The 15,287-nt window shown below is 38.3% G+C and overlaps 2 protein-coding genes across 3 annotated transcripts in view; one reads left to right on the top strand and one right to left on the bottom strand.

Annotated features, from left to right (window-relative positions):
• The window catches only part of LOC149812294 (uncharacterized), a 50,948-nt gene that overhangs the window by 17,416 nt on the left and 18,245 nt on the right, over window positions 1-15,287 (bottom strand). The window lies entirely within an intron of this gene.
• LOC149812295 (uncharacterized) lies at window positions 11,860-14,885 on the top strand. Its single transcript, XM_089993843.1, has 3 exons — window positions 11,860-11,976; window positions 12,584-14,237; window positions 14,348-14,885. The coding sequence occupies exons 1-3, from the start codon at window positions 11,860-11,862 to the stop codon at window positions 14,734-14,736; spliced, it is 2,160 nt and encodes a 719-aa protein (XP_089849969.1). The 3' UTR covers window positions 14,737-14,885.

Here is a 15,287-nt window from a genome sequence, read left to right as displayed (position 1 = left end):
TGGAGTCACCGAATATGCAAATCGGTAGGATCGGCTAAGTGAAGAGCACAATATAGAGCTCGACTCAATTGAGGAAGAGCATACTAGAGCACAACTACAACTCCAATCTCAGATCTGAGTTTTAAATCTCTAATTGAGAATTAGAAGATGAAAGGAAGAAGATAGAAGTAAGAAGAAGAAGATTAGAAGAAATTAGAGGAGAGGAGAGTTCTAGAGGGAAGCTGAACCCAATTCATTCCAAAACATAATCCCCAAAGTTGGCGCCAATGGGGTTTTTAAATGCATGAGCTGGATCTTGGATCCACATTGTGCACGGTCCTAACCCAAACAACCCATTACACCCTTATTCTAATGAAATGAATGTACAATGTACATGAAATGCAAATGAAAACAAGAAAGTCAAACTAGCTAGGGGTTCAAGGTTTGGGTAAACAGAGCACACCCTAGTCATGTGTGAGTCTATGAGGCTGTATCAATCCACCACACTTCCCTCTGCTTGCCCACAAGTCTCATGTATGTGCTGATCATCTAAATTGGGAGGTGAGCTATGGCCTTTCTCCAACCCCTTTGCCAATGCCTTGGTCATTTCTTCGATCACCTCTCTTTGGAACTCATTTGTCACGGCCTTACTCTTCTCAACTTCACTAATGGGGCAATGATCTTGCGGCTGAACTAGGCACTTTTGTTGGTCACTAATGGAGGTCATTAGGTCCTCAAGGCACCTTAGATTCTCATGGTTAATTCCACCCACAAAGTGTCCTTCAAGAATATAGAGTCTTCTTAGAACCTCGGCTTGTGCCTCCAAGGAGAGGCTCACTTGAGAACTGTCATCTCTTTTCCCAACCGAGGCTGATCCCCTATCAATTTCTCCATTATTTGTGCATTTTTTCACCCTTAAGGTCATGTTTTGATTCCTGGGCCATTTTGAAGTGAAGTGTGGGATTTGATGTAAGTAAATGCAAGATAATCCCCTTCACAATCCAAGGGAAGTAGTAATCGTCATGCATCAAGTTTTGGTCACTTGGGAGCGACCCTTGGAAATCCGGTAGGAGGCAAATGTGTCATATGGCTGGCATTCATGTGAGCTAATACACCATAGAAGGACCTTCTTTCAACTGTAGTAAGCAGGTAAGGAACCTCATTCGTTCTCATAGTGAATGCCCCAAGTGTTGTGCCCATAATCATTGCATAGTTGCCCCCTCTTGAAATAGATTGGGATCTTGGCAATTCAGACCATTGGCCATGATCATTTGGTAGTTAATTAAATCCTCAACTACCATGCTATCATCCAAATGAGACTTGGAAACTCAGCCTTTGGGCTGTTAGTATGGACCTCTTGGTAGCCCCCCAAACATCTCATCTCACCCTTAGAAATGTAGGCACCTAGATGCACCCATTCACTAGCCAATTTTGCCTCAATCATAAGAGAAGCTTTTTGGTCATGTGACCCCGGCTGTAGGAGGTCCCTTGGACCAGAGTTACCAGTCGGGGAAGCGGGAGCGGGAAGCGATACGGGAAGCGAGGCACTTTCAAAAATTTAGGAAGCGGGAAGCATGGGATGACTTAGAAGAAAATTACGAACCGCCTTGGAAGCGACCTAGGAAGCGAATCGGAAGCGAAAAAAATAAAAATAAATGAAAAAAATGGGGAAGCAAGGGGGAAGAGTGGGGGAAGCGCGCTTCCCATAAAAGGCAAACACGCTTCCCAAAAAATGTGTGCTTCCCTGCACGTTTCGGAAGCGCGACGTTTCGCGCTTCCGAAACGTGCTTCGGAGAATCGTGCTTCCCCATGCACCTAGGCACTTCCGGTAACTCTGCCTTAGACTGTCTAATATCATCTAAAAACACAGCCCAACCATCCGCTAGAGCTAGATGGGGACCCTTATATATATATATATATACATACTTCTCTTTTCTTTATTGTACGTCCAAAAACCTGATAGAGGTATTTTGGTAATTTTCCTGTACCATTTTATTTTTAGTTTTTTCTTTTATTTCTTTTTTATATTTGTTTCTTTTTCTTTTTTTCCTTTTTTAAAGTTGTAATAGGACCACATGGGACCCCACCCATCTAGTCATTGGGGCCCCAACGGTCATTAATATGACCATTGGGGCTTCCAACGGCTAGAAGGGAGCCCCATGTGGTCCCTTTTTCACTATTATTTTCCTCAATAAATTAGAGGGATCTCCCTCTTAACTATGGCTTTTGAAACCCTCACTCAATAAAAATCCATATATTTTTTAAGTGTTGCCTCTTTGAAGGCTTTTTGTGTTGTCCCTTAGTGGACTATTTCGATATTCCCTATTGTGGGTTCTTGTTTGTCCATTATTGAACCATGTGAATGCATTAGGCATTCTTATTATACATTTCTGCATACTTTCTAACATGGTATCAGAGCAAGGTTATGATTGAGTTGTTCTTCGGTGCATCAAAAAGCGTGTCACTCAAAAAGCTTCAAGAAAAATGGTGAAGTACTCGTTGTTTTTCTTTTCTTTCTTAGAGTTATTTGGTAGGTATTTTTTTTAAAAGTATCATTCATTATGAAGCTACTTTCTTGATCATTTATATGCATGTGTTTCCTTTATCATTATGTTTTTTGAATTAAAATGTATTTAGCACATTTAGTGCGTGTTATTTGGGTCTTCATTGAACCCTTACTTTTTCATATCACATTTCACTTGTTCGCATGTTTAGAAATTTTTTAATCGGTGAACTTGCTTTTCGAAAAACTAGATATATGTATCTTAAAATTGCTCAAAACTTCCTTTAATGAGTCGTTAATCATGTTTTCAAGCATAATTTGAAGTTCATCTCACTTGAACTTGTGTTTATGACCGTTGGGGCTTTTAATTTATATCTTATGCTTAACTTTGTTTGTAAGCATGCCTTTCATACGAATGAAGGATAAGTCTTTAAAGAAAATTATGTTGAGATTAAAAAATTTGGTGACATATATAGTGTAAAACTATTGTTCACATACCCTTCTACACTGATTATTGTTGTTGTTTTGTATTGTGGGTATTGAAGGTATGTTTATCCACTCAAAAGTCTTATATGCTTATCCTTTACATATATCATCTATGAAATTTTTTATATAGTCAAGATTCCTTATTAAGATTTAATTCCTATAATAAGGCTTACTTAATGCGCCATTTCATATAAGCAATATTTGTTTGGAAAAGTTTTTCTATGACGCATGTTGAATTAAGATTAGTTTTTTTTAAAAGGCGTGGTCTTGTCTTTATGAAATATGGTTATCTTTCTCATTTTGATGTTTTTTAGAATCTCCAATTTGATTGTCTTTGAAAGATTGTCTCATTGTAAAATATATATTTTGAATTATGAGTTAGTTCTTAAGTCATATGTATTTTTCGTTAATAAGATTGGTAAGCTATTTTTTTTTAGATTTGTGTCTTAGTACACTTTTTATTTCTATTTTTGTTGTGCAATTCTAGCAAATTTATAAACTTTTTTGAGTGTGTGTTTCTCCCACTTGAATGAAAGTTATTATTCTTTTTCATTTTGTATACTCGAAAATGAAATCAAGAAGGGCAGTTCAGATGATATACCTATTGAGGCTTGAAAATGCTTGGGAGAGAAAGGTTTAGAATGGATGACAAATCTTTTTAACAAGATTTGGCGGACAAATAAGATGCCTAATGAGTGGAGGAAGAGTACTTTGGTGCCTCTATATAAGAATAAGGGTGATATACAAGATTGCACAAACTATCGTGGTATAAAACTCATGAGTCATACTATGAAACTTTGGGAGAGGGTGATCGAGTTTAGATTGAGGAAGGTTGTCATGATATCGGAGAATCAATTTGGTTTTATACCTGGAAGATCAACTATAGAAGCTATACATCTTCTTAGACAACTTATTGAGAGAAATAGAGAGAGGAACAAAGATTTGCATATGGTTTTTATTGATTTAGAGAAGGCATACGATAGAGTACCTAGGGACGTTCTCTGGTGGACATGGATGAAGAAAGGTGTTTCTCTCAACTACATTAGTATAATTAAAGATGTGTATGAAGGAGTAGTAACCAATGTCCGCACTTGTAGAGGGGTGACAACCAATTTTCCTATAACGGTCGGGTTACATCAAGGATCTGCTTTAAGCCCTTTCCTATTTGCTATAGTGATGGATGAGCTTATGAGATCAATTCAAGAAAATGTGTCGTGGTGTATGTTGTTTGCTGATGATATTGTTTTGATTGATGAGTCTAGAGTTGGGGTTAATGCTAAGTTAGAATTATGGAGACATACATTAGAAGCAAAAGGTTTTAAGTTGAGTAAGAGTAAGACAAAATATATGGAAAGTCGGTTTAGTAAGCAACGAAGTAGTGATGGGAGTTTAGTGAAGCTTGGTGAGCAAGAAATACCGGTGGATGATTGTTTCAAATATTTGGGATCTATCATTCAAAAACAGTGTTGTGAAAAGCGTTGAGGCGTAGCGAGGCGCACCACCAAAATCTGAGGCGAGGCGTAAGCCTCGAGGCGCAAAGCGTAAGCCTTAAAAAAAATAAACTTAAAAAAAACTATAAAAATTATTTAAAATTATAAATAAATAAGAAATGCTTTATTGATGAGCATTTCATAAACAATAGATCAGAATACAAAACAGCTATAGAGTTTGTAATTAACACTGGACTTGCATTCTAGCAATATTTAAGCAAACATCAGATCAGAAGTATGCCTATTATAAGGGTTCTTACTAGATCCACTATATTGCCAAAAACAAACTTATTTATTCGTATGTTTGAAGAAACTAGACTATGACCTTGATTACATTGTTATCAAGCATCTTTTTTTATTTTTGTTTTTATTTTTTTATACGAAAACATGGTCCAGATTGATCATGGATTCACTTCCACCTGAATCAAACTCCAAAACCTCAATTTCATAAAAAAGGTTAGGCGCAATTGAAAGAGGTTGGAAACAATCTTTTTCGGATGCATGTATGGCTGCAGTGCACTTTCTTAAAGAGTAACTCAATAATTTATTTTTCTGTTTAATGGCCTACAACACCGTGATACTGCTCGTAGCAAAACCACAATATCTGGAATTTGGCTTGGCAGTTAAATCACTGAAATATCTCAGTAAGCCAGCCGAAAAATCTACACGTGAATGGCAATTGGACATAACAATTTTTGGGTTGAAAAACCATCTGCGCAGCTGGCTCAAATACTCACTGTCTATCCATGCATGTGAATCGCTTGGTCCATACATAGTTGCAAGCATCAAGAGGACCAAATCAGTGTTTTTGCATCGGTAATCATTCACACTACATTTCCAACTTTTAAACATTTAAGTTTATTCTTTTTTAATCAACACTATCCAAAAGAAACGTTGTAGTAACAGCCAAGGATGAATGAAGGGGGTCGGGTTTACCTGGTGTCTGGCAAGGGTTGTCGGCGTCACGGCTACTCCCGACGAGAAGGAGGCGGGGAAGCGAGAAAGTGTGAGAGACGAGAGAGAGAGAGAGAGAGAGAGAGAGAGAGGCTGTGAGAGACGAGAGAGAGAGGGAGAGAGAGAGGGGCTGCGAGAGACGAGAGAGAGACAGGGGCAAAGAGAGACGAGATTAGGGAAATTAGGGCTCCCGACCCTTATTAGGGTCGGGGGTGAGATGTTATTGTTGGTCAAATGAGGGGTTTGACCCTCATTTGACCAACAAAATAAGGCGTGCACGCCTCACGCTGAGGCGCGCCTTGCCTCAAGGCGCAAGAAGCGTACGCCTACATGGGTTTACGCTTTTTAATTGTGCCTCAAGGCGCAAAGGCCCTCGCCTTGAGGCGAGGCGCGCTTTTTGTGCCTTGAGGCGCGTTTTTAACAACACTGTTCAAAAGTATGGAGAAATTAATGGAGATGTAAATCACAGGATAAAGGTTGGGTGGATGAAATGTAAAAGTGCAACTGGAGTGTTGTGCGATCGTAGAATGTCATTGCGGTTGAAGGGAAAGTTTTATAGGACGACTATTAGGCCCGCTTTACTATATGGTACGGAATGTTGGGCAGCCAAGAGACATCATATTCAAAAAATGAGTATAGCTGAGATGTGTATGGTTAGATGGATGTGTGGAAATACAATAAAAGATAAGATTCAGAACGAGGAGATACGTAAGAAGGTAGGCGTTGCACCCATTGAAAATAAGATGAGAGAGAATCGTTTATGGTGGATTGGACATATTCGGCGAAGGCCTAATGATGCTCCAGTTAGAAGGATGGAGAAATGAGAAAATATATTAGTTAAAAGAGGTCGGGGTAGGCCTAGGAAGACTTGGATGAAGATGATAGGAAAGGATATGAATGCTTTGAACCTCACCGAGGACATGGCATTGGATAAAAATGATTGGAAGAGAAGGATTCATATGGAACACCCAGAATGATTTTCTTTGTTGGTTCATATCGCCGACCCCAATTGTTTTGGGATGAAGGCGTAGTTGTTGTTGTTATTGTATACACTTTTTGAGTATTTTGTTTGAACATTTATGATTCTTGTGAGAGATTGTTTCTGAAGAAGTATTTTGAGTATTTCGGTTGTTGAGGGTGTGTTCTATGAACCATTGTGTTCATTAAGAAAGATCTTTTGTGAGCTTCCTCTTCTTACATAATATAAAAACTTTATATGCATTATTTGCTTAATATTTCATGTTGTGTTTGTTGCATAATAGACTTTTTGATGTAAATTACTTCATTTTGAAGAATTGATTATGATCTATGGTTATGCAAAATTGTTGTCATATTGTTGTGCATATGATTGCACTTTTTTCTGAGATTGATTATCTAACATTATTGGATCTTTGATTTAATTTTTCAAATCGACTCTCTTTATAAAATCACCTATTTGGAAAATGATTTTCGTAAGTGTTAATTGCCTTCTTATGGTATTTGTATTGTCCATCACAAACTTTATTTGATAAATCAATTTTCTTGGCTTTGTTATTATTACAGATATATTTGTTGGGGTGAAACTCCGCCTTAGTTATACACTGCCGGTCCCAAGCCCGGATAAATGAGGAGGGTTGCGGTAGGCCTGTGACAGCCAGCATAAAAACTTAGTCATACCCTATGAATATGAACCAATATGAGATTTTCGTTGGGGCGTTCCCTACTGAGCGACGCATTGTACTCTATAGGCCCGGAGGCAGTGATAAATGGGCAAGGGTTGCTAGGTCGTCGTCCGAAAGCGACGCGTCACACCGGCGCCCGGGTGTGGTGTCAAATAGGCAAGGGTTCCCTCTTGGACGGGTGGGGGTAAAGAAGTTAGTCCAAGACCATAAAATTAGGTTAGCCACTTGGAACATAGGATCTTTAACTGGTAAGTTGGTAGAGTTAGTAGATGTTATGTGTAGGAGAAAGATTGATATTTTATGTTTACAAGAGACCAAATGGGTAGGTGAGAAAGCAAAAGTGATAGAACCTTTGGGATATAAGATTTGGTATACAGGAATAAATAGGAATAGGAATGGAGTAGGGATTGTTATGAGTCATGAGTTTATAAATAATGTAGTTGAGGTCCGTAGGAAAGGTGATAGGATTTTACTTATTAAATTAGTATTAGGTTCGGAGATTATTAATATTATTAGTGTTTATGCACCTCAAGTAGGTTTAGATGATTCCATTAAGCGTCAATTTTGGGAAGATTTAGATGGAGTAGTACAAGGGATATCTTATGGAGAAAGGCTTTTCATCGGCGGTGACCTTAATGGGCATGTAGGCATTAGTAGGGATGGATTTGAGAGTATCCATAGAGGCTATGGTATAGGAGAAAGAAACGAAAGTGGAGAAAGGATTTTAGATTTTGGTTTGTCCTATGATATGATCTTAGCAAACACTTGGTTTAGGAAGAGGGAGTCTCACCTAGTAATATTTAAAAGTGGGGTTAATACGAGTCAGATAGATTTTTTCCTATTTAGAAAGAGAGATAGGGGTTGTTGCATCGATTGTAAGGTTATACCGGGAGAAAGTGTAGTTACACAACATAGACTCTTAATTTTAGATCTTAGAATTAGACAATGCCGCAAAAGGGATAGACATAGGATAGATCCTAGAATTAAGTGGTGGGCACTGAAAGGAGCTAAACAAGGAATGTTTGTAGAGCAGGTAGTTAAGGAAGCTGATTGGTGTCTCAAGGAGGATTCAGAATCAATGTGAAATAAGATAGCGGGTGGCATGAGAAAGGTGGCTAAGGAGGTATTGGGTGAGTCTAAAGACGATGCACCGCTAGGTAAGTATACATCGTGGTGGAACGAGGATGTCAAATTAGCTATTAAGGTTAAAAGAGAGTGTTATAGAAATCTAAGTAAGAGTCGTTATAATGAGAATTTGGAGAAGTATATGATAGCAAAGAAGGAAGCTAAAAAAGTAGTTCAGAACGCGAAGGATAAGGTATATAAGGAGGTTTATGACAAGTTTGATACCAAAGATGGCGAGAAGGATATTTATAGGCTTGCAAAGATGAGAGATAGGAAATCAAGGGATCTGAGTATGGTTAGATGTATGAAAGATGAAACACAAAGGGTTTTAGTCAAAGATGAGGAGATTAAGGAGAGATGGAAAGATTATTTTGATAAGCTATTTAATGAAAGTCATGCTCAAGATCTTGGAGATTTGTCTATTCTTTTTCATGAGATGAATCATGACTTCATGCGCAAGATTCAAAAGAAAGAAATTGCAGAGGCTTTGAAGAAAATAAAATCAAGAAGGGCAGTTGGCCCAGATGGTATACCTATCGAGGCTTGGAAATGCTTGGGAGAAAAAGGTTTAGAATGGTTGACAAATCTTTTTAACAAGATTTGACGGACAAATAAGATGCCTAATGAGTGGAGGAAGAGTACTTTGTTGCCTCTATATAAGAATAAGGGTGATATACAAGATTGCACAAACTATCGTGGTATAAAACTCATGAGTCATACTATGAAACTTTGGGAGAGGGTGATTGAGTCTAGGTTAAGGAAGGTTGTCATGATATCAGAGAATCAATTTGGTTTTATGCCTGGAAGATCAACTATGGAAGTTATACATCTTCTTAGACAACTTATTGAGAGAAATAGAGAGAGGAACAAAGATTTGCATATGGTTTTTATTGATTTGGAGAAGGCATACGACAGAGTACCTTGGGACGTTATCTGGTGGACAATGATGAAGAAAAGTGTTTCTCTCAAGTACATTAGTATAATTAAGGATATGTATGAAGGAGTAGTAACCAATGTCCGCACTTGTGGAGGAGTGACAACCAATTTTCCTATAACGGTTGGGTTACATCAAGGATCTGCTTTAAGCCCTTTCCTATTTGCTATAGTGATGGATGAGCTTATGAGATCAATTCAAGAAAATGTGCCATGGTGTATGTTGTTTGCTGATGATATTGTTTTGATTGATGAGTCTAGAGTTGGGGTTAATGCTAAGTTAGAATTATGGAGACAGACATTGGAAGCAAGAGGTTTTAAGTTGAGTATATGCATGATTGAATCACTATAATTTTTTTTTGAAAGCATGAGAACAAATATATGCAAGATTGAATCTTTATGAATTTTTTTTGACAGCCTTAGAACGCATATATGAATGTTTGAATTACTACATTTTTTTTTACAGCATTAGAACACATATATGGATGATTGAATCACTATGAATTTTTTTGGATTGCCTTAGAGTTTAAATAATTTGTGAAGTGCCAAGGTGTCAGTAACGTGTGACAAGAGAAACGCCACATTTGTATTATTTCATTTGACATGCGCCATTAGTTCCTTAATTACGCAAAAACCCTTATTTTTTCTAAAAGCATTCGATAGGGTGTCATTAGCACGCAATTTGCGTTCTATTGCAAAAGCGGACATACGTACATAAGTGTCAGTCCACCACATCACAACGATGAATTTATCATTTCTTTATGCATTCATAACCGAATTTATATAAGTTTGCTTTGGACGACGTGCACTATTCGTTTGTGACACAATGAGTCAAATTCTATAGAGTTATTGGGGTATTGGATCCCGTGCTACGTATGCACTTGCAAGCAATTTACGTTCTATGCAAAGGCGGGTACATGCACAACAGTGTGAAACCATCTACATCGCATTGATGAATTTTACCATCTCTTTGTGCATATATAATCATAGCTGAGATGCGTATGCTGAGATGGATGTGTGGAAATACCAGAGTTACCGGAAACGCCTATAGAATAGGGGAAGCGCGCTTCCCCGGGACGCGTTTCGGAAGCGCGAAACGCAGCGCTTCCGAAACGCGAGGGGAAGCGCAGGTTCAATTGAGGAAGCGCGTCCCCCTTTAAAGGGAAGCGCGTCCCCCTTTAAAGGGGTACGCGTACCTCTTTAAAGGGGTACGCGTACCTCTTTAAAGTGGTACGCGTACCCCTTTAAAGGGAAGCGCGTCCCCCTTTAAAGGGGTACGCGTATCCCTTTAAAGGGGGACGCGTACCCCTTTAAAGGGGGACGCTATTATGGAAAGGTCGTGTTTGCCCTTAAAAATGTTTTTTTTAAACATGAATATATTTTTTACCGAGGTTAAAATGGGTATTTTATAAAACCCGTGAAAAAATAAAATCAAAAGGGGCTTAGGGTTTTGTTTTTTCACGCGTTCCGACTCCTCTCTCTCTCTCTCTCAGTCTCTCTCGAGTTTTCGGCGAGCTCCGAGTTCCGGCGACCTCAAAAAATTCCGGTGGCCTCCACCGACTTCCGAAGATGAAGATGTTCACCTTCAGGTACGCTATCCCCCTCTCTCACGCTCTGTCACTCTCTCTATCTCTCTGTCGTGCGAGCTCCCCTCCAGTCAGCAACACTCTCGGTGTAGATCTATCGCAGGGTTTTTTTTTCAGGGTGTATATCAGGGTTCCTCTGTCTCCACCCGGCACCAGCACCAGCACCATGAAGAAGAAGTGCGAAACATGGGGGGTGCCCTTGCCTCAGCCACCAGCAGCCATGAGAGAGGAAGAGAGAGTCCACGGACAGAGGTCATGACCTTTGTCTTAGCCATTTAAAGACCACTGACCAACTTGGTGTGGGTCTGAACTCTGAAGACTCTGAACCAGACTGAGTCGACCAAGGCCACTCAGTCCAGGTCTGGCGGGTTTGCACCCAGACCAACTTGATCTGGGTGTGACCCAAACCGAGTGTGGTCAAAAGAAAAAAATAATAAAAATAAAAACAAAAAAATATGGAAAATTGAGGCAATGACTATTTTCTTCATGGTGCTGGTGCTGGTGCCGGGTGGAGACAGAGGAACACCCTCTATCTTCCGCCCCCTCTTTTCCTCACAGTGGGCGATAGGGACAGAGGGTGGCCCTATGTCCTCCCCCCTTTCTCCCTTTTTTCAGACGATGTTGACAACCACTGTGGTTTTTGACTCGTCTATTTCTCATAACTATCAAGGGTTTTTTTGTTCCTGTAGATCAAGGGTTTGTTTGTAGTTTTTTTAGTTTCTGATTCATTATCGCAGCCGTTTTTTTTATTCATTCTGCATGAAGCAGTGGGTTGTTTTTTATTGTCTCCATGATACTAGTCTATTGATAGCGTAAGAAATGTAATATTAACTTCTTATCTAAACAGATGGTATGCATTCGTCACAAAACTTTTCTGATATAGCTGGCTGCTGGATTGTTAATTTGCATTGGCCATTATGTGTTGTAGCTTCTTATTTAACTCTTCAGTTGTTTATGATATGATGGTGATAGTGTATGTGGAAGTTCATTTTATACTTCATCAGTTGGCAAAGAAAATCAGTGCACCGGATGGGGTGGAAGTATCATTAGAGATAACATGATATTGTTGATGGTTTTAATGATCTTAACTATTCTACACTGATGAATAATTTTTTTGCTAATTGGTGTATAACGGGTATAATATGCAATATTATTGTTTTATTGGAGAGCATTTGAGTGTGCTGTTCCCACATTTTAAAAGCTATTTCTTCAGTCCGACGTACAGTGAGAGGCTGAGAGCTGCTGGAGGATGTGAGCTGGTACAAATAGTAAATGAACATTATCATGAAGAAGATAACCGTAATGATTTAGAACCTCAGTTCTAAGTCTATTGTCTCAGAGATCAATGTTTGCCAAGGCTTGTAGCACTTTAATGTTCTCCATTTGTGCAAAATTAAGTTGATGGGTACTTGGAGAATTTCCCAATGAGTCGGGTATTGAACTTTAGTGGAGTCCTGAAAGAAAACTGGATTTATATGTTCTTGATCTGATTTAGCAGTTCAATCAAACTATTCTCTCTCTCTATATTCTCAGTTATTTATGTTGCTTGTTTCTTATTAGAACTTGAAGTGCCTGTTTGAGTATTTAGTTCAGTGACAGTCAGATTGCACGTAATTTCCCCCCCTTTTTTAGCTTAGTCTTTTGTTTACATCCCCATGCTTTGTGTTCTTCACTCTCCATTATTTACTGTTAATAATAGCTTTTTTTAAGTGTTTTAGGTTGATTCTGATACTTTTATGATGCAGATATATTTGCATGTTCTTTGCTTCATTAATGACCATCTCAAGCTATGATCACGATAATTCTGATGACGATGACGATTCTTTGTACAATTTGGAGCATGAATCATCTAGTGGTGTTGGGAAGGGCGAGAAGAGATCTTCTGCTTGTCCATATCAGTTTGAGGACCGAAACGAAAAATTTTTTGATGAGGAAGATGAAGAAGAATATGACTTGGATGACTACTATTTTGAAGATGACCAAGATGATGAACCGCCTAGCATGCATAAAACAACAGTGCTATGGCGCCATGTATTGAAACAAAAGAAGAGTGGGCAAGGAAAGCAAGGTGGAACCCAAGTTTTTATGTGCAGGCACTGCAAAAATATTTATCATGGGTCATATACTCGAGTTTTTGCACATCTCATGGGATCTCCAAAGGGACAAAGTGTTGGGATTGCCTTTTGCCCTGAAGTTGCAAAAAATGCAGAATTGGCAAAAAAAATTAAGAGGCAAGTTCGTCGAGTGGAGGTTTCATCAAGTGCATTTGAGTTGAGGAGATCAAGAATTGATACTCCGAAGAAGCCTATTAGTATGACTACATCATCTAGTGGAAGCCAAAAAACAGTTGATATTCGTGATACCTTTAAAAAGGTAGAAAGAGATGATGTAGATCACAAAATTATCAGATTTTTGTGTGCAAATGGCATACCTTTCAATGTGCTTCGATCACCATATTGGGAAGAGATGATATCTGCAGTTAGTAAAGTGCCCGGATATAAACCCCCATCATATGAAAAAGCGCGAACAACGTTGCTTGACAGTGAGAAAGAGTGTGTTCACAGGGAGTTAAATGAATTTCGAGAAAAGTTTGAGGAGTTTGGAGTTTCCATTGTCTCAGACGGTTGGACAAATATCAAGAACAAACACTTGATAAATATACTTGCCTCAAACTGTTTTGGTTCGATGTTCTTATATGCAAGCGATTTTTCTAATGTGCAACAGTCAGCTGCAAACATTGCCGAGTTTTTGAAGACGGGATTTAAACTTGTGGGGCCTTCTAATGTAGTGCAAGTGATTACAGACAATGCAGCAAATTGCAAGTTAGCAGGTGAAGAATTAAAACAAACGTACAAGTATATTTTTTGGTCACCTTGTGTTGTGCACACACTTAATTTGATCTTCAAGGATTTGGCACATGAGTTTCATTGGTTGGGAGAAACATATTTGCAGAGTAAAGAAATTGTGAAGTATATCACAAATCATTCAAAAGCACTAGCAATCTTTAGAAGCAATGAAAAATTAGAATTAATAAAGATTGCAAAAACAAGGTTTGCTTCACATTATACTACTTTGAAACGCTTGCTTGATGTGAGGGAGAGCTTAAGGCTCACAGTAATTTCAGATAGATGGAGTGATTGGAAGCAATCATGCACAGATGAAATTATGAAAAAAAGGGCTTTTACAACAGAAACAACTGTTCTTGATGAAGAATATTGGGATTCTGTACGTTTAGCATTATTGATTACAAAACCCATCTACAAGATGATTAAATTTTGTGATCAGGAAGGCCCTATAATTGGTGAAGTGTATGAAGGCATGGACAACATGTTGGGGGAAATCAAAGACAATCTAAAAGGACAACCAGATTTATATGAAAAGATTCATAAGATTGTCTCAAATAGATGGGACAGAATGAATGTGCCTCTCCATAGTCTAGCCCACATGCTTACTCCAAAATATTACGAGTCGGAGTATCTCAAAATCCCAGCAGCAGGAGGGGTCAAACGAGTTTCTCCTGGTAAAAAATTAATTCTATCTATTTAATAAAGTTTAAAGTTAAATGATTTAATTATTTTATTATTTCATTTGCATTTCTCTTGTTATAGTTACTAAACATTTTTTTTGCAGAAAAGGATAATGATATCTTAGACGGTGCAATGCTTGCGCTTGAAGTCATATCTTCTGGAAATGAAGAGTTATCTACACTTTATAGGTCACAACTTATGGCTTTTTCATCAAGAAGTGGAAGATTTAGCCGAAATGCAGCACGAATAGATGCACTGAATCCTACAATGTCAGTGCTTAATTGGTGGCGTTTTTATGGTGGTGATACACCGGAGTTGAGAGCATTAGCCATTAAGGTTTTATCTCAACCTATTAGCACATCTTCTGCAGAAAGAGTGTGGAGCACCTATAGTTACATTCACAATGTTAAAAGAAATAGGCTCAATGAAGATCGTGCTGATACCTTAGTGTATATTCATTCCAATCTTCGATTGATTGACAGGTATAATTAAACTGTGTTGTACTTTTGTTTTGGTATTTTTTTTTCTCTTTTTTTATCATTGATTGTTTATTAGCATTCATATTTTATATTCTTGTTATAAAAGGTGCAACAATCGCTATAAAGAAGGGCCTAGTCGAAAATGGGATATCAATCCAGAACTTCCTATTGTAGAAGAAAATACGTTGAGATTAGAGGATATGCGATGGAGAGATTTGGATGATAGTGCACAACAATCAAGCACTATTTCCAAATCCAAACATAAAGATGCACAACCAAGAGCTCCATTACCTCCAATAATTATACGTACAAATGAAGTTCAAGAGGATACAAATCAATCCATCAGAGCTAGTAGAACTGCAGATATACAAGAGCGACCATCAGTTCTTCATGGTCGGATTGATCGTTTCTTTAGCCGGAGACCTAGGCAAGGTATGTTGATATTGTGTTTTTTATATTTTAAATTATGGTTTTTGAACATTTTAACTTTTTAACGTATTCATTATAGGAAATGAAGGAAGGAGCAGAAGACATGGACGTGGAGGACAAGATGCACGTGATGAT

Source organism: Nuphar pumila, chromosome 17 (assembly GCF_984573655.1).
Source record: "Nuphar pumila chromosome 17, dmNupPumi1.hap1.1, whole genome shotgun sequence".
Taxonomy (NCBI): domain Eukaryota; kingdom Viridiplantae; phylum Streptophyta; class Magnoliopsida; order Nymphaeales; family Nymphaeaceae; genus Nuphar; species Nuphar pumila.
Note: the sequence above shows the minus strand (reverse complement) of the source record. Positions and strands in the feature narration are given on the sequence as shown.

Coding starts and splice junctions, on each gene's coding strand:
- LOC149812295 (XM_089993843.1), top strand. CDS start 11,860: ATGCAATATTATTGTTTTATTGGAGAGCATTTGAGTGTGCTGTTCCCA. Junction 11,977..12,583: donor CTGCTGGAGGATGTGAGCTG/GTACAAATAGTA, acceptor GGTGTTGGGAAG/GGCGAGAAGAGATCTTCTGC. Junction 14,238..14,347: donor GGTCAAACGAGTTTCTCCTG/GTAAAAAATTAA, acceptor TTTTTTTTGCAG/AAAAGGATAATGATATCTTA.